This window comes from Capricornis sumatraensis, chromosome 16, assembly GCF_032405125.1.
Source record: "Capricornis sumatraensis isolate serow.1 chromosome 16, serow.2, whole genome shotgun sequence".
Lineage (NCBI taxonomy): Eukaryota > Metazoa > Chordata > Mammalia > Artiodactyla > Bovidae > Capricornis > Capricornis sumatraensis.
The window spans coordinates 62467177-62486031 of NC_091084.1; the positions used below are offsets into that span (position 1 = coordinate 62467177).

Consider the following 18855-nt stretch of genomic DNA (forward strand, 5'->3'; position numbering starts at 1 on the left):
TACTATAATAATGTGCAAATCAAACAAAATCTGTAGCTCCCCAGTTTTTACTGTCCATAATCTAACCTCTGTGTGTAAATGGATGTGTGTATATGTGTCTGTATCTATGTGTGCATATTGCTTTAAGTTTATGAATTTAACAGTACAGGCCAGATCCTATAATCCACGTTCTTTACAAACTGAAGTAAAATCCAGATTAAATGATGGTGTTAAAAAAAAAAAATCTTTGATTCAATTGGTTTGTCTAATTGATACCCCAAATATCTTTTAGAAAGAAGCATTTTTTTATTTTTTGGTTTATGCTTTTAATGTTTTTATGGTTTTGAGATCAATTGATAATGACATTGTTGGCTTGTCTTTCATCCCTTCATGGTCTTATACACACCACAGACAATTATTAAAAGACAAACAAGTGCAAGCACTTACTATATTGAATAAGAATAAGATGAGTGACACCAAATGAGACATAACTGAACTAATGAGGCATGATATGTTTATGATATTCTTTGTAGTTGTCAGGTTGCTATCTTAAGTGTCGGTTCTATTATTTTTAGCATATAAAAGGCAATGTCTTAATTCATACCTTTGCTAAAATCACATGATATTAATACTACTTAGGAGAAGAGGAAAAATTTTTATCACTAAAAGTTGCTGCCACATGAGGATATTTATTGTTATATAATGAAATATGGTTATGTTTTTAAAGAAATAAAACACAAGCATTTCAGATGCTCTGGAAAAGATAAACTTATCCAGAGGTGAGTGAGTTCTAAAAATCCTGGTCCTTACAAAATGTAGCCTCACAAGAGATTTTGTTTCTCAGTTAAAGGCAAGCTGCATCAATACAAAGGCAAAAATCCTCATCTGTATAGAGAGTCTCCTTTTTTTCCTGCCCATCCTAAATTCCTCCTTCTCTTCCTTGATCACTTTCCTTCCTTTCTAAATTAAACCAAATCTTTTCATGTAAATACAGATGTTTCAAGTTAAACTTACAACAGTTATGTTTTGTTTTTAATTATCATCTTTTTCCATTCCCAAGTTCTCTTCTCTATAGGCAATAAGAACATTGAGTTTAAGCTTTAATCCCACCCAAATTCCACAATAATCCTGGCCAGAGTAGGAAGTAATTTCAGGACCGGATCAGCACTAGCTTCAGTATGCAGTGAGTCCAGAGAAAGCCCTGGGCATGAAGAGCATGCTCATCAAGCTGCATATAACCTTTCCACACACCTGCCATTTTTACCTCGACCATGGATCACACTGAGTGGTCTTCCTTCACCATTTCCTTCTAAAATAACCACTTAGTCATTCCCTACTCATCATTTTAACTTTTGGGTTTTTCCTTAGGGTTTTTTTTTTTTCTCCTTTTGTAATTACTAAAAACAACTTTAATGGGAAATAACTGAAAGTATTATAAAACATTATACAACTGACAGACACATATTTAAAGCATAAAATTTGCTAAGTTTTGAAACATATGTACACATTTTAAAGCATCACAACCACCAAGATAATGAACATATATCCAGATCTCTCACCCCTCAAAAACCATCTCCAAAGTTTCTGTGTGCTCTTTTGTAATCATGCCCTCCTGTCCCTTCCTACCCTCCTATCTCCAGGCAAACACTGATCTTCCTAGATTAGTTGTCATTGTTCAGTAGTTCAGTTATGTCTGAGTCTGCAACCCCACGCACTGCAGCATGCCAGACTTCCCTGTGCTTCACCAGCTCCCAGAGCTTGCTCAAACTCATGTTCATTGAGTCAGTGATGCCATGCAACCATCTCATCCTCCATCGTTCCCTTCTCCTCCTGCAATCTTTCCCAGCATCAGGGTCTTTTCTAATGAGTCAGCTCTTCACACTGGGTGGCCAAAGTATTGGAGCTTCAACTTCAGCATCAATCCTTTCAATGAATATTCAGGACTGATTTCCTTTAGGATGGACTAGTTTGATCTCTTTGCAGTCCAATGGACTCCCAGGAGTCTTCTCCAATACCACAGTTCAAAAGCATCAATTCTTTGATGCTCAGTCTTCTTTATGGTCCAACTCTCACATCCATACATAACTACTGGAAAAACCATAGCTTTGACTATAGGGACCTTTATTGGCAAAGTAATGCCTCTGCTTTTTAATATACTGTCTAGGTTTGTCATAGCTTTTCTTCCGAGGAAAAAGTGTCTTTTAATTTCATGGCTACAGTCACCATCTGCATCTAGACTAGTTAGGACTCTCTAAAATTTTATGCAAATGGAATCAAACAATACATACCCTTAATGGGTTTGTTTCTTCTCCTCAGTATAACTGTTTTGAGATTCATCCATATTGTTGTGTGAATCAAGAGTTAGTTCCTTTTTACTGTCAAGCAGTATTTTCTATAGGACTTCCCTGGTGGCTCAGACGGCAAAGCGTCTGTCTACAATGCGGGAGACCCAGGTTCGATCCCTGGGTCAGGAAGATCCCCTGGAGAAGGAAATGGCAATCCACTCCAGTACTACTGCCTGGAAAGTCCCATAGACAGAGGAGCCTGGTAGGCCACAGTCCATGGGGTCGCAAAGAGTCGGACATGACTGAGCGACTTCACTGTATTATTTTCTATATAGATACACTATAATTTATTTATCTGTTCACCTATGGATGGACATTTTGGTTGTTTCCAGTTTTTACTTTTGGCTTTAGAAATAAAGCTGCTATAAACATTTATGTACAAGTCTTCATAAGGACTTTCATATTCCTTGAATAACTGAGGAGAGGCTGGGCAATAAACTACAGGTATGTATATACCTACCTGTATATAAATATAAATACACACACATATGTGTGTGTTTGTGTGTACATATATGTATGTATTTGTTGTTGTTCAGTTGCTAAGTCATGTCTGACTCTTTGTGACCCCCTGGACTTCAGCATACCAGGGGACAGGCCTCCCTGTCCCTCACCATCTCCTGGAGTTTGCCCAAGTTCACGTTCGTTGAATCAGTGATGCCATCCTACCATCTCATCCTCTGCCACCCTCTTCTCCTTTTGCCTTCAATCTTTCCCAGCATCAGGGTCTTTTCCAATGCTCAGCTCAGTACTGGAGCTTCAGCTTTAACATCAGTCCTTTCAGTGAGTATTCAGGGTTAATTTCCTTTAGGATCATCTCCTTGCTGTCCTAGGGACTCACAAGAGTTTTCTCTAGCACCACAGTTTGAAACCATCAATTGTTTGGTGCTCAACTTTCTTCATGGTCCAACTCTCACATTCATACATGACTGCTGGAAAGACCATAGCTTTGAATATACAGACCCTGGTCAGCAAAGTGATGTCTCTGCTTTTTAATATGCTGTCTACGTTTGTCATAGCTTTTCTTTCAAGAAGCAATGTCTTCTAATTTTATGGCTGCAGTCACCATCTGCAGTGATTTTGTAAATATATATATATGTGTATATTTTAGGAGAGTATCAATTATTTTCCAAAGTTTTGAAGCATTTATATTTCTACCAACTATGTAAAACCATGTACCAACTATGAGGGTTCCAGTTGTTCCATATTTTCACCAGCATTCAATATGGTCACATTTTAAACACTGGACCTTTACTACATATGTGGTGTTACTTAATTTTAGTTGTATTTATATTCCCCTAATATTTAGCATCAAGGCTGTATATTGTCACCCTGCTTATTTAACTTATAATATGGAGAGTACATCATGAGGAATGCTGGACTGGATGAAGCACAAACTGGAATCAAGATTGCCAGGAAAAATATCAATAACCTCAGATATGCAGATGACACCACCCTTATGGCAGAAAGCAAAGAAGAAATCTTGATGAAAGCAAAAGAGGAGAGTGAAAAAACTGGCTTAAAACTCAACATTCAGAAAACTAAGATCATGGCATCTGGTCCCATTAATTCATGGCAAAAAGATGGGGAAACAGTGGAAACAGTGACAGACTTTATTTTGGGTGGGCTCCAAAATCACTGTAGATGGTGACTGCAGTCATGAAATTAGACTTTTCTCCTGGGAAGAAAAATTAATACCAACTAAATGGCATATTATAAAGCAGAGACATTACTTTGCCAACAAAGGTCCATCTAGTAAAAGCTACTGTTTTTCCAGCGGTCATGTATGGATGTGAAACTTGGACCATAAAGAAAGCTGAGCACCGAAGGACTGATGGTTTTGAACTGTGGTGTTGGAGGAGACTCTTGAGAGAACCTTGGACTGCAAGGAGGTCCAACCAGTTCATCCTAAAGGAAATCAGTCCTGAATATTCATGGGAAGGACTAATGCTGAAGCTGAAACTCCAAAACTTTGGCCACCTGATGCAAAGTACTGACTCACTGGAAAAGACCCTGATGGTGGGAATGACTGAAGGCAGGAGGAAAAGGGGATGACAGAGGATGAGATGGTTAGATGGCATCACCGACTCAATGGACATGAGTTTGAGTAAACTCCCGGAGTTGGTGATGGACAAGGAGGCCTGGCATGGAGTCAGACACGACTGAGCAACTGAACTGAACTGACTGAATGATTAGCGTCTTTTCATATGCCAACTGTATATCTCCCTTGTTACAGTATTTGTCCAAATAAGTTACCTGCCCATTTTTTCTTGTGTGTATTTTGCAAATATCTATTATTTGAAGATATTTCTCCTGTGTGTCACTTGTCTTGTCATTCTCTTAACAATGCCTTTCAAAAAGCAGAAAGCCTTAATTTTAATGAAGGCCAATTTATCAATTTATATTTTTGTGGATCATGTTTTTGACATCATATGTAAGAAAGTTTGGCTAATACAAGATCATAAATATTTAATCCTTTGCTTTTGTCTAAAATATTCAATTTTAGTTTTTACATTTAAGTCTATAATCCATTTTGAGCTAACTACTGTTTATTGTATTACATACGAACCAGTTTTTTTATATATTGATATCCAATTGTTCATCACCATTTGCCAAAAAAAAGAAAATCCTTTTTCCACTGAATTTCTCTTGCAATTTCGTCAAAAGTCAATTGACCGTATATGTGTGGATCTATTTCTGGATGTTCTATCCTGTTCTATTGATCCAATTGTCTACTTTGGTGCCAATAACATGCCATTTTTCGTTACTGCTATTTTTTTGTTTTTTATTACTTTTATTTTACAGTAAGTCTTGAGATCAGGTAATTTTGTTCTTTAAAGTTATTTTGCCTATTCTAGATCTTTCACAATTCTATATGGATTTTAAAATTACCTTGATAGCTTTTATAAAAGAAACTTTCTGGGATTTCTATTGAGATTGCATTAAATCTATAGGTCAATCTGAGGAGAATGGGCATCATAACCATACAGTCTTTCAATCCATGGATACAGTATATCCCTGCATCTATTTAGGTCTTCTTTACTCTTACTGAGCAATGTTTTGTAGCTTTCAGTACACAAGTCTTGTACATATTTTATCTGATTCATATTGAAGCATGTCATACTTTTGATGTTACTATAATAGGCATTTTAAAATTTTAGCTTCTAAAGTTGCTTCTTGTTAGTGTACAGGAATATAAATAATATATATATGTATACACATATATATATTGTTTATATATGTGTATACATATATATATATCTCAAGCTCTCAAACTTGCTAAACTCATTTATTAGTTGTAGAAATTGTCTGCAGTTTTCATAGAATTTTCTACATAGATAATCATACCATTTGAAATTAAAGTCAGAAGAGATGGGAATACCAGACCACCTGACCTGCCTCTTGAGAAACCTGTATGCAGGTCAGGAAGCAACAGTTAGAACTGGACATGGAACAACAGACTGGTTCCAAATAGGAAAAGGAGTATATCAAGGCTGTATATTGTCACCCTGCTTATTTAACTTATATGCAGAATACATCATGAGAAACGCTGGGCTGGAGGAAGCACAAGCTGGAATCAAGATTGCCGGGAGAAATAACAAAAGCCTCAGATATGCAGATGATACCACCCTTATGGCAGAAAGTGAAGAAGAACTGACGAGCCTCTTGATGAAAGTGAAGAAGAGTGTGAAAAAGTTGGCTTAAAGCTCAACATTCAGAAAACTAAGATCATGGCATCCAGTCCTATCACTTCATGGGAAATAGATGGGGAAACAGTGGAAACAGTGGCTGACTTTATTTTTCTGGGCTCCAAAATCACTGCAGCCATGAAATTAAGACACTTGCTCCTTGGATGGAGAGTTATGACCAACCTAGACAGCATATTAAAAGCAGAGACATTACTTTGCCAACAAAGATACATCTAATCAAGGCTATGGTTTTTCCAGTGGTCATGTATGGATGTGAGTTGGACTATAAAGAAAGCTGAGCACCAAATAACTGATGCTTTTGAACTGTGGTGTTGGAGAACACTCTTGCGAGTCCCTTGGACTGCTGGGAGATCCAACCAGTCCATCCTAAAGATCAGTCCTGGGTGTTCATTGGAGGGACTGATGTTGAAGCTGAAATTCCAATACTTTGACCACCTGATGCAGAGAGCTGACTCATTTGAAAAGATCCTGATGCTGGGAAAGATTGAGGGCAGGAGGAGAGGGGGATGACAGAGGATGAGGTGGTTGGATGGTATCACCAACACAATGGACATGGGTTTGAGTGGACTCCAGGAGCTGGTGATGGAAAGCGAGGCCTGGAGTGCTGTGGTTCATGGGGTCGCAAAGAGTTGGACATGACTGAGTGACTGAATTGAACTGAACTTACTTCTTCAATTCATATCTGCTGCTGCTGCTGCTGCTAAGTCACTTCAGTCGTGTCCGACTCTGTGCGACCCCATAGATGGCAGCCCATCAGGCTCCACCGTTCCTGGGATTCTCCAGGCAAGAAAACTGGAGCGGGTTACCATTTCCCTCTCCAATGCCTGAAAGTGAAAAGTGAAAGTGAAATCGCTTAGTCGTGTCTGACTCTTAGAGACCCCATGGACTGCAGCCCACCAGCTCCTCCATCCATGGGATTTTCCAGGCAAGAGTACTGGAGTGGGGTGCCATTGCCTTCTCCATCAGTTCATATCTAGATGTCTTTTATTTCTTTTCCCTTTCTTATTATACTGGCTATTGTTTTCTATGCAATGCTGAATAGGTGAGAGTGGACAACATTGCCTTGTTTTTGACTTTAAGAGGAAGCCCTAGTCTTTCATCATTAAATATGTCAGCTGTATGTTTTTTTTTGTAGATGCCCTTTGTCATATTGACAAAGTTTCCTTCTATTCAGTTTTCTGAATAGAAAACTTTCTATTAGGAAGGGATTCTGACCTTTGTTCAAAGCTTTTCCTATATCAATTTGATGTTTGTGATTTTTTTCCTTTTCAGTCTGCCAATTGAGTGATTTACATTGATTGATTTTCAACTTCATTCTCCTGGGATAAACACTGCTTGGTCATGATATATTGTCTTTTTTATTGTATTCAACTTGTTAAAATGTTAAGAATTTTTTGCATTTATGTTCACAAGGGATATTGGTCTATGATTTTCTTCTCCTGTAATGTCTCTCTGATTTCTGCTTTCAGAATAATATTGGCCTCATAGAATTAGCTAGGAAGTATTCCCTCTCCTATTTTCTATGTAAGGAAATGGAGACTTGGCATTATTTGAAAGAATTCCCAAGTGAAGCTAATGAAATCATCTGAATCTGAGGTTCTCTTTGTGGGAAAGTTTTTAACTAAAAATTTAATTTCTTTAAGAGATCCAGGACTATTCAGCTTACCTATTTCTTCTTGAGTAGACATTGGCAATTTGTGCCCTTGAAGAAATTGGCCTTTAATCATCACCATTCCCTGGTGGCTTAGAGGGTAAAGCTTCTGCCTGCAATGCGGGAGACCCAGGTTCAATCCCTGAGTCGGGAAGATCCCCTGAAGAAGGAAATGGCAACTCACTCCAGTACTCTTGCCTGGAAAATCCCATGGATGGAGGAGCTGGTGGGCTGCAGTCCATGGGGTCTCTAAGAGTCGGACACGACTGAGGGACTTCACTTTCTTTTTTTTTGTTCAAAATATTCCATGATCTCTTTAATAACTGTGATATCACCTCTCTCGTTCCTGACATTGGTAATTTGTGTCCTATTCCTTAATTTCCTAAGCAGTCTGGCTAGAGGTTTATCAGTTTCTTTGATCTTTGAATAAAAAAACCCAGCTTTTGATTTTGTTGATTTTTCTTTTTCTTATTTTCTATTTCATTGATTTCTACTCTAACTTTTATTATTTTCTGTCTTCTGATTACTTTTAGTTTGATTTGCTCTTCTTACTCTAGCTTCTCAAAATGGAAGCTCAGGTCACTGATTTGCTATCTTTCTTCTTAGCTCAGTTGGTAAAGAATCCGCCTATAATGCAGGAGACCCTGGTTTGATTCCTGGGTTGGGAAGATCTGCTGGAGAAGGGAAAGGCTACCCACTCCAGTATTCTGGCCTGGAGAATTCCATGGACTATAGAGTCCATGGGTCACAAAGAGGTGGACACAAATGAGCAACTTTCACTTTCAGTTCTTTCCTTATATAGGTATTTACATAAATTTCCATCTAAGAACTTCTTGATCAGCATCCCATTTCATTTTCATTCAGTTCAAAAATACTTGCTAATTTCCATTTTGATTTCTTATTTGGTTCTTGAGTCATTTAGAAATGTGTTACCTAAGTCCAGATACTTGAGGGTTTTCCAGAAAGCTATCTGCTATTTTTTTTTTAAATATGGCTGCTTTACAGTGTTACGTCAACTTCTGATGTACAGCAAAGTGATTCAGTTATACATACACATATACTTTCTTTTTTATATTCTTTTCTCTTATGGCTTATCACAGGATATTAAATGAAGTTCCCTGTGCTATACAGTAGGACCTTGTTGTGAAATCTACCTGATTTCTAGTATAATTCTATTATGGCCAGAGAATCTTTCTTATAATATTTAAATTCTGTTAAATGTATTGAGACTTGTTTTATAGCTAGAATATACTCCATTTGATTTAATGTACTGTTCCTTTAAATGAATATGTCTTCTGCTGTTCTTCGGTATGTTCTTCTATAAATATCAATTAGGTCAAGTTGATTGACAGTGTTGTTCCAGTCTTCTGTATCCTCACAGTTTCCTCCTCACATGTTCTATTCATTATTGAAATAGGATATTGTTTAACTTATAGGACATCCTTAACTTATCAGTCTAACTTTCAGTTGATATCATTGTTGTTATTTAGTTGCTAAGTCATGTTTGACTCTTTTGTGATCCATGGACTGTAGCCTGCCAGGCTCTTCTGTCCATGGGATTTCCCAGGCAAGAATTTTGCAGTGGGTTGCCATTTCTTTTTCCAGAGGATCTTCCTGACCCAGAGATTGAACCTGCATCTCCTGCATTGCAGGTGGATTGTTACTGCTGAGCCACCAGATATCATACCACTTGACAAATACAGTATGAGAATCTTTCTTTCATTCCTCCTATTGGTATTTGTACTGTTAACTTCATATATTTTGCATCTACATGTTTTTCTCTCCATAATATATTACTATTTTTTGCTTTAAACAAAAAAATTATACTTTAAAGAGACTTAAGAAATGAGATCTTTATATTGTCTATGTGGTTATTATTCCCAGTGCTCTTCATTTTCATCTGATACCAATATTCTTCAGCTTGAAAGAATTCTTTAAACAATGTTTGTTCTCTAGGTCTGCTGGTGATAAATTCTTTCAGTTTCTGACTAATATCTGAATTTTTTTATTTTGCCTTAATATTGAAAAGATATTAATATTTTCATTGGGAAATGATTTCTACATTGATAGGTTGGCTTTTTTGTTCTTTAAGCTTTTAAAGATATTCTTCCACTTTCTTCTCACCCTTATTGTTACCAACAAGAAATCTGCTGTCATTCTTATCTTTATTCCTTCTGTACGTAATAAATATGCCTTTCCTGTGTACTCTTAAGATTTTTCTCTTTATCACTAATTTTAAAGAATTTGATTATGATATTTCTTGGTTTCTTTTCTTAGTGTTTCTCATGCTTAAAATCTGTTGAACTTCTTGGATGTGTGGTTGTAGTTTTCACAAAATTTTGAAATTTTTTGTCCTATATTTTTAGAAGACATCATTTTTTCCCAATATTTTTCTGTTCCCTGATCTTCCCTTCAGAGACTCTGATCATTCTGAGATGAGGCCATCTGAAGCTTTTCACAACCACCAGTGCTCTGTTCATGTTTCTTCGATCCATATTTTTTCCTCTCTGGTTTTCACTATGAATAGTTTCTTTTGGTATCTAAGTCCACTAAAATTTTCTTCCACAATGTCTAATCTGCTATTAGACAAATTCAGCATATTTTTCAAGTCATACATTGAAGTCTTCATATCTAAAAATTTGACTTGAGTCTTTTTATATGTTCTGTGTCTCTATTAACATGTTCAATCTTTCCTCTAGCTACCTGAATATATGGAATACAATGATAACAACTGTTTTAATCACCTGTGTATTAATTCTATAATCTGTATCATTTCTAGGTCAGTTACAATTGACTGATTCTTCTCTTTATTATAACCCTGGACTAAGTGAGCTGAAGCATCTCTGGTTCCATGTCCCATGGTTTGCACTTGTTATTATTGCAACTTGATGCTTTGTGAGTTTCCAGTTTACAGCATTGATTCTGCCCCAGAAAACTTGTTAGCTACTCCATGTATAGCACCACATTAGCCTGGGACTTGCTTTGGGTTTGTTTGCTCCTCCTTGGGAACTATGTGTTTAGGACTCTACCCACACTGGCCAGTTTGTGTGATAGCAAGCTACTGTCCCTCTCTTCCTTCTGCTTGAGTGTTTCAATTAATGTACCCTACTCATTCTCTGAGGTATCTACTACCACACTTGGTACTCACTGGCAATTGTATGATTGGATTTTGACCTACAGACTACATAGTTTCGTGGCTAAGAGTGACTTATAGATTACAGTTGCTTGGCTTTGCATTCCTCCCCAGTTACTTAGATATGACCTTGAGTAAGTGATTAAACTCTATATTTCAATCTCCCACCTGTAAGGATAGTAATGCTACCTACCTTATCAAGTGTTGTTAAGTTTAAATGTAAAAATACAGTATAAATGAATTAAAATAGTGTCTGGCTCAGAATTTTTGTTGTTGTTTTGTTAGAGTAAGTAAGTGTTGTTACAGTAAATGTTACAGCTAGGATTTATACCTCGAAATCTGACTCTGTAGATCATGTTTTTAAACCACTATGTAATATTTTAATACCTATTGGACAGTATGCTTTGCATGTTAGAGAAAATTTCCCTTCTATATTTGTGGCTGAGCCAAACTTTCTCTGGTGCCTAAATGCCCTAATTCTTGCTTTAGCCCTAAGCACATCCTAATTGTCTATCCATCCAGAGTAGTTGGCTAATAGCTTTCTAAGTCTTGAAATACAATAAGACTTGTTTTTATCAACACTAGGTAAAAGCAAAAGACAAATGAAATAGAAAACAGATTTAGGAAACAATATTTCCAAGTGGTTGGAGATAAATCACCTTTCTTCCTTATTGCTAATTTTTCCTTCTAAATCTATTTTTAATTTTATCCTCCAAGTCAGAAAAAACAAACAAGAATGACACTTTTGGAGCCTTACTAGCCAGAATTTTTTTCTCTCCTTGATCTTTCCTTCATTGTTCAATATTTCATATTCAGAAGATGGAAAAAGGTTAGGAATACACATAACACATTAAATTCTTAAATTAATAACCAAAATGGATACAAAGAAATGAGTTCCAATAATTACACAGTAAAGCAGCAGCTTGTCTACAACAGATGTATACTGAAGGCAACTTTTCAGTTTTAAAAAATATCTAAGACACACTCTAATTAAGTGGCATATGTTTTCAAGCTTATGTTAGAAAAATTAATATTGATATTTTGAACACAAGTTTAAAACATAAGGAATATTCCATCTAAGCCAGAAAGCATGATCATTTGACTGCTCAGGAATCTTGAAATTAACATTTCTTTTTTTCAGGTACACAGCTCATAAACATTACCTTTTCTGTAGGATTAATTTGTATCCTTGTAGTGATGTTCCGTCAGTAGCCTTGACTCTGATTGGATGACCAATAGCTAGACAGCTTTGAGTTATTGCTTGGCTCAGGATCATTCCAGTCTTCCAATGAATAGAGAGGGGGGAGAAAGGTCTAAATAAGTTAAAAGAACCAGAAAATTCAACAATGTGTCACAAATAGTGAGGTCATTATGCCTGGATAAACTCGGATATTAACAGTTGCTGAAAGTGAAACACTACCCACAACTTAGCAGTCAGTGAGCCCCGCTAGGAATCAGTGATCTTCTGTTGGACAAGGGTGGCATTTTACAGTTCATCGCAAAATAAAACAGACCTTGATATCTTCATTTGTCCTTTTTTTCTGTGCATATTTCACAGTGTAGTGATTTGGGGTCCATTACGTGTCACTTGTTATAGTTATAACTACAGAGCTTACTAGAAATATGTATGCACAGAAAAAAATAAATAAATAAAGGCAGTGAACTGAAAAGACTGAAACAAATCCTTAACCTCTGGTACCAATTTAAAGTTTTATTCTGGGTCTAAGTACCATGGGTTAAACATTTTAAGGTAGTTTATGAACTACTTTCATTTTAAATGTTACGATTCTCTGATAAGGAAGTTGATTGAGAATATTGCTTGAATTGAGCATTTAACAATTTTCTTACTTAGTAAATCGACACAACATTTTAAATAAGTGACAACCACTGAGGAATTTATTTACACATATTGAGGATTTATGGCATGGAAACTTCTCTGTTTTAACAGGTAAACTAATTTATTTTGGAAAAAAAAAAGGATAGAACTTTAAATCTTAGAAGATTTTCAAAATTGTTTTCCTTTTAACATGTGACTTTTATTTCTCATGGTTTTGTTGTGTGAGAAAAAACTACACAATGACTTAGGGGAAAGAGTATTTTTGTAAACTTTTGTTCTAATTAGCAGTGAATGGAATCCTCATTTGAACATGTTTGTCTATAGAGAAAGGGAATTCCTTGGGGTGAGGAAAAAGAATCACCACTTATTAAACACTTTCTGTATACCAGATAGTATGCTTCAACTTCAAACATATTTTCTCAATCACCATAGCCACTATGCAAGACAAATGGGACTAACTTCATTTTATATATAAGAAAATTGTGGTTCAGTGCAGCTAAGTAACTTTCCCAAGATCACAGAAATGATTCTAATTCTGACCTAACTCCAAAATTCATATTCTTTGCACCAAGCATTTAAATTCTTTCAGGAAAATTTTTAGATAAGTACAAGATTTTTGATATCATGAAGTTCTAGAAAGAGACACCACAGAATTAGAGAATATGAGATCTGGAAAAATAATCTTCCATATCAACTGGTCCAACTCTGTTACCAGAAGACTAAGGCCCAGATATGGTATGTGACTTATTTGAGGTCACACTGGTATTCAGTGGTCATGCTAAAATTAAAATATTTCCATCAATGCTCATATATTGGTCAGATATAGAGAAGTGTTTTATATTGAAATGCAATAAAATGGCATAAGTTTTGAAGTTAGAGAGACCAAGAATCTTTCCTCTGTCACCTACTAGCCTGAGTTTTTCAGCTGTGTAATGAAAATTTGCATAATTTGTATGAGATTAAATGAGATAATAAATGTATATACAATGTTTAACATATTTTTAACAAAATGGCAATATTATTTCTAAATCAGAAATAAAATACAACATATTAATAAGAAGGACTAGTAGTTAAGAGAGTCTCCAGGTTGGAAACAGATTTAAGAAATATCTAATCTCATTCTGCCTTTGTCAATGAAGTGGATAATATTTTTTAGTACCTTTGTGTCTCAATTACTCTAATTTTTGGTTTTAGCTCTCTGAAAAGCAAAATTAATAGTTAAGAGTAATTCAAAATTTCATTTGACAAAATAATTTCAATCTCTCCTATCCCCTAAACTAAGTAGCAACATACTGGCCTGAGTGACTCTGCACTCACTGAAAGTGAAGTCGCTCAGTCATGTCTGACTCTGCGACTCCATGGACTGTAGCCCACAAGGCTCCTCAGTCCATGGAATTCTCCAGGCAAGAGTACTGAAGTGGACTGTCATTTCCTTCTCCATGGAAGTGCTAGGAAGAAGCAAAAATAGTCTATAAGGAGGAGACAAAGGGAGGCAGTAGAAGGGTAGAAACAAGCTGCATCATCTCTTTCCAGTCATAAATATTTGGTGGCAATCGTAAAATGTATTTTAATAGTAAAAGGGAAGGGGAGAGCAATTATATATTCTCAACTTAAATCTGATTCAATAATGTAAGAATAAAGTTTAAAAAAATAATGCCAAGACATAGGTTTTGTGTTAAGCATTGTTCACATTTTATACTCAGGGATTTCTTTTAAAACTAAGAGTTTTAAAACTAAAACTAAAACTGGAGTATGGTCTTACTCTATCACTATATCATACTGATTCACCAGGCTCTGTGAACCTCAACAATAAAGACTAAGGAGTGGAAGCAACTGATATTCAGACAAATCTCATGAAAATGGTGAGCCTGAGGACTATAGCAAAACTCTATGCTAGTTTAAATAACATTCTGGAGTACTAACTAATCAGCCCATCTAAAAGTGAGTTGAATGTTCATGTCAGCGTCTTTTGCACTAGACAAAGAGGAGATCACAGATGCACAAGAGTCAACAACTGCAATGCTTTCAGCTGCAAGCTTATATGAGGGCGAGTGTCAGGAAATGGAGCAACAAAGTGAGCCAGTGAGCCCAGGAAGTGACTCAGAGAGAGCAGACGTTCGTGGATACCTTTGTGATCAGCCACAGGGTCGATGGCACTATCTGGCTCCCATTGCTCTCTTTACTGCTTGAGAAACTCCGCTTTACGATGGAAACAGAGGCATGAAGGACAATATTGGGGTCCACCTATACCATGAAAAGAAACAACTTTTTAACTTACAGTCTAAAAGTCAAACTTCCTCAGCATAGTTACCCAAAATAGATTAATCTTGAACATGTTTCTCTTTGAGAAGGTCTCTTTTGAAACAGTAGTGCCCAATCCCACTTACTCAATTAAATTAATATTTGTTGAATACCAGCTCTGATACAGAAGGCCCTGGACTGTGTGATATGGACTATTATAAAGCATTTTCCTGCCTTAAATAAATTTACATGCATAGAGGCAATAACATACACACATGGGCATACATGCATACATATGCACAATTTCATGTTAAGCTCCATTTGGATGATTAAATACTGCTATAGGATGCAAAGGATGGTAGTCTCATTTCTACAGGAGCAACAAAAAGTGAAACATCTTGAAAGAGGTAACATCTGGACCAGGTCTGGAAGGATGCAAGCAGTTCGACAAGAATAATGAAGGAAAAAAAAGCATTCCAAATAAAAGCAATTAGTATAATCAATATATCTTAGGATTTAACGGAAGACTCAGAAGTTAACTTTGGCCAGACTTAGAAGGGGTCAAGTCAAGTGTAATGCTATGGAACTAGGTGTCAGTGGGGTTTTCTAGGAGGAGTGACTGTATAACAGAAGATTTTACAAAGGTTGATCTGGCAAATGCAAACATAATGGATTGCAATTAGGAGAGATCAAAGGCAGGGAGAAGAGTCGAGAGTTTGTATAACTTCACAAGAATTAAGGGATAGGAGCAGCACTAGGGATAAAGAACCCGCCTGCCAATCCAGGAGACGTAAGAGATGTGGGTTAGATCCCTGGCTTGGGAAGATCCCTGCGGAAGGATATGACAACCCACTCAGGTATTTTTGCCTAGAGAATCCCATGGACATGGAAGCCTGGTGGGCTACAGTCCATGGTGTCGAAAAGAGGCAAACATGACAGAAGGGATTAGCGTGTTGAGATTTCAGTGATTGTTGCCAGAATGGAAGAGAGGGGGTCAACTGGGGAGATACTGCCTCTGTGTCCCATGTGTTTATAAGATGACACCTTCTAACATTTCTCACTTAGACTTGATTATCAGTTTAAATGAACAGTCATTTGTGTCATCTGTCAGGATTCTACTTCTTCATATCTGTTGCTGCTGTTGTTCCGTCACTCAGTCCCGTTCGTCTCTGTGCGACCCCACAGACTGCAACTCGCCAGGTTTTCCTGTCTTTCACCATCTCCTGGAGCTTGCTCAAACTCATGTCCATTGAGTCAGTGATGCCATGCAACCATCTCGTCCTCTGTCGTCCCCTTCTCCTCCTGCCTTCAATCTTTCCCAGCATCAGGGTCTTTTCCAATGAGTCAGTTCATTGCATCAGGTGGCCAAAGTACTGGAGCTTCAGCTTCAGCATTAGCCCATTCAATGAATATTCAGGACTGATTTTCTTTAGGATTGACTGGTCTGATCTCCTTGCAGTCCAAAAAACTCTCAGGAGTCTTCTCCAAAACCACAGTTCATAAGCATCAATTCTTTGGTGCTCAGTCTTATTTATGGTCCAACTCTCACATCCATACACGACTACTGGAAAAACCATAGCTTTGATTATATGGATCTTTGTCAGCAAAGTAATGTCTCTGGTTTTTACTAGGCTGTCTAGGTTAGTCATAGCTTTTCTTCCAAGGAGCATCTTTTAATTTCATGGCTGCAGTCACCGTCTGCAGTGATTTTGGAGCCCAAGAAAATAAAGTTTGTTTCCCCATCTATTTGCCATGAAGCAATGGGACCAGAGGCCATGATCTTAGTTTTTTGAATGTTGAGTTTTGAATCAGCTTTTTCATTCTCCTCTTTCACTTTCAGTTAGAGGCTCTTTATTTCCTCTTTACTTTCTGCCATAAGGGTGGTGTCATCTGCATATCTGAGCTTATTGATGTTTTTCCCAGCAATCTTAATTCCAGTTTGTGCTTCATCCAGTCCAGCATTTCACATGATGTACTCTGCATATAAGTTAGATAAGAAGGGTGACAATATACAGCCTTGACGTACTCTTTTACCAATTTTGAACCAGTCCATTGTTCCATGTTCCATATCTTGTTCTAACTGTTGCTTCTTGACCTGCATACAGATTTCTTAGGAGGCAGATAAGGCGATCTGGTACTCCCAACTCTAAGAATTTCCCACAGTTTGTTGTGATCCACACAGTCAAATGCTTTAGCGTAGTCAATGAAGCAGAGGTAGATGTTTTTCTGGAACTCTCTTACTTTTTCTATGATCAGTGGATGTTGGCAATTTGATCTCTGGTTCCTCTGCCTTTTCTAAAATCAGCTTGAACATCTGGAAGTTAATGGTTCATGTACTGTTGAAACATAGATTGGAGAATATTGAGCATTACTTTGCTAGCTTGTGAGATGAGTGCAATTGTGCGGTAGTTTGAGCATTCTTTAACATTGCCTTTCTTTGGGACTGGAATGAAAACTGACCTTTTCCAGTCCTGTGGCCACTGCTGAGTTTTCCAAAATTTCTTGTGTATTGAGTGCATCATCTTTTAGGATTTGAAATAGCTCAATTGGAATTCCATCACCTCCACTAGCTTTGTTTGTAGTGATTCCTAAGGCCCACTTGACTTTGGACTCCAGGATGTCTGGCTCTAGGTGAGTGACCACACCATCGTGGTTATCTGGGTCATGAAGATCTTTTTTGTATAGTTCTTCTGTGTATTCTTGCCACCTCTTCTTAATATCTTCTGCTTCTGTTAGGTCCATACCATTTCTGTCCTTTATTGTGCCCATCTTTGCATGAAATGTTCCCTTGGTATCTCTATTTTCTTGAAGAGATCTCTAGTCTTTTCCATTCTATTGTTTTCCTCTATTTCTTTGCATTGTTCACTTAGGAAGGCTTTCTTATCTCTTCTTTCTATTCTTTGGATTTCTGCATCAGATGGGTATATCTTTCCTTTTCTCCTTTGCCTTTTCTCATTCTTCGTATTTAATAAACTTTACCTCCTACCTTATATAATCACTTTCCCTGAAAAAGCATGCTAACTTTAAGTACTAATATTTATTTGTATGGGATTATCATAATATATCAACTTATGCTTTAAACTTAGTAAATAATATTGCTTCAGTAACAATTTAAATAATTTTCTAATATTGAAATGTCTATTCTAACTCTCCACTAACACTAGATTTTGAGTAGCAAATGATTTTTTAAAAAACAAAAGTTAAATGATAATTTAAAAGGTGATGTTTTACAAGTGTGAACAGGCAGTAACAAAAGGGTATGGCTAATACATTTGATAATTATTCTATGATGGACAAAAATGTCATATGACTCATATACATGAAAATAAAAATTTAAAAATACAGTAACCCCACCACATAAGCATGTTTGACTTAGAGTTCTTTGATAATTTATTCCCCAGTTAGCCAGTAGTGACTGGATTCTAGATGGGAATTTCTCACAGTTTTTGAACAATGATAAACTATATTCTACTAATCCATTCCCCACAGGACTCAGCATTTAAAGGAGCACTCTTAGTCAACTTCCTAACTCCAAGTTGCCATCACACTCAGAACTCTCCTCTGCAACTGGGAAGAAGATTGTTTTGACTGGAATTAGTCAGACAGAAGAACCGTACTGCCAACTGCTTCTTTGTATAGCACCTGCTGCCAGTGCCTAAATTCTTGTTATCTGCACAACAGGGTTTAATCTTTTAACAGTTGGCTTATTGGTGAAGAGCGAAGGGGTCTTTTGTGTCTGTCTTGGGTTGGCACCCAGTATTAACACCATGCTGTTCTCTAAGAGATATTTTGCTGGACGGTTCCCAAGTGATTCTACATAGGCAAGACAGAGCCAGGCCCACTAACTCAGCTTCATTTAATGTTATTTTTTTAAAAAGTCCTGCCAAGTCGGGGTTCTAATACACTTAAAATTGACAATGGCCATTAAATTCTCTTCATGATATCACCTACTTTTTTCTTTT

General features: G+C 36.8%; 1 protein-coding gene across 1 annotated transcript in view; it reads right to left on the minus strand.

The window, feature by feature from the left end:
• Positions 1–18855, minus strand: part of DCDC1 (doublecortin domain containing 1) — a 429528-nt gene that overhangs the window by 184058 nt on the left and 226615 nt on the right. Inside the window, exons 14-15 of the mRNA XM_068988045.1 lie at positions 14780–14896; positions 11979–12097 (exon numbers count right to left, since the gene is read on the minus strand). Coding sequence (XP_068844146.1) covers positions 11979–12097; positions 14780–14896 — 236 coding nt within the window. The remainder of the gene's footprint in view (positions 1–11978; positions 12098–14779; positions 14897–18855) is intronic.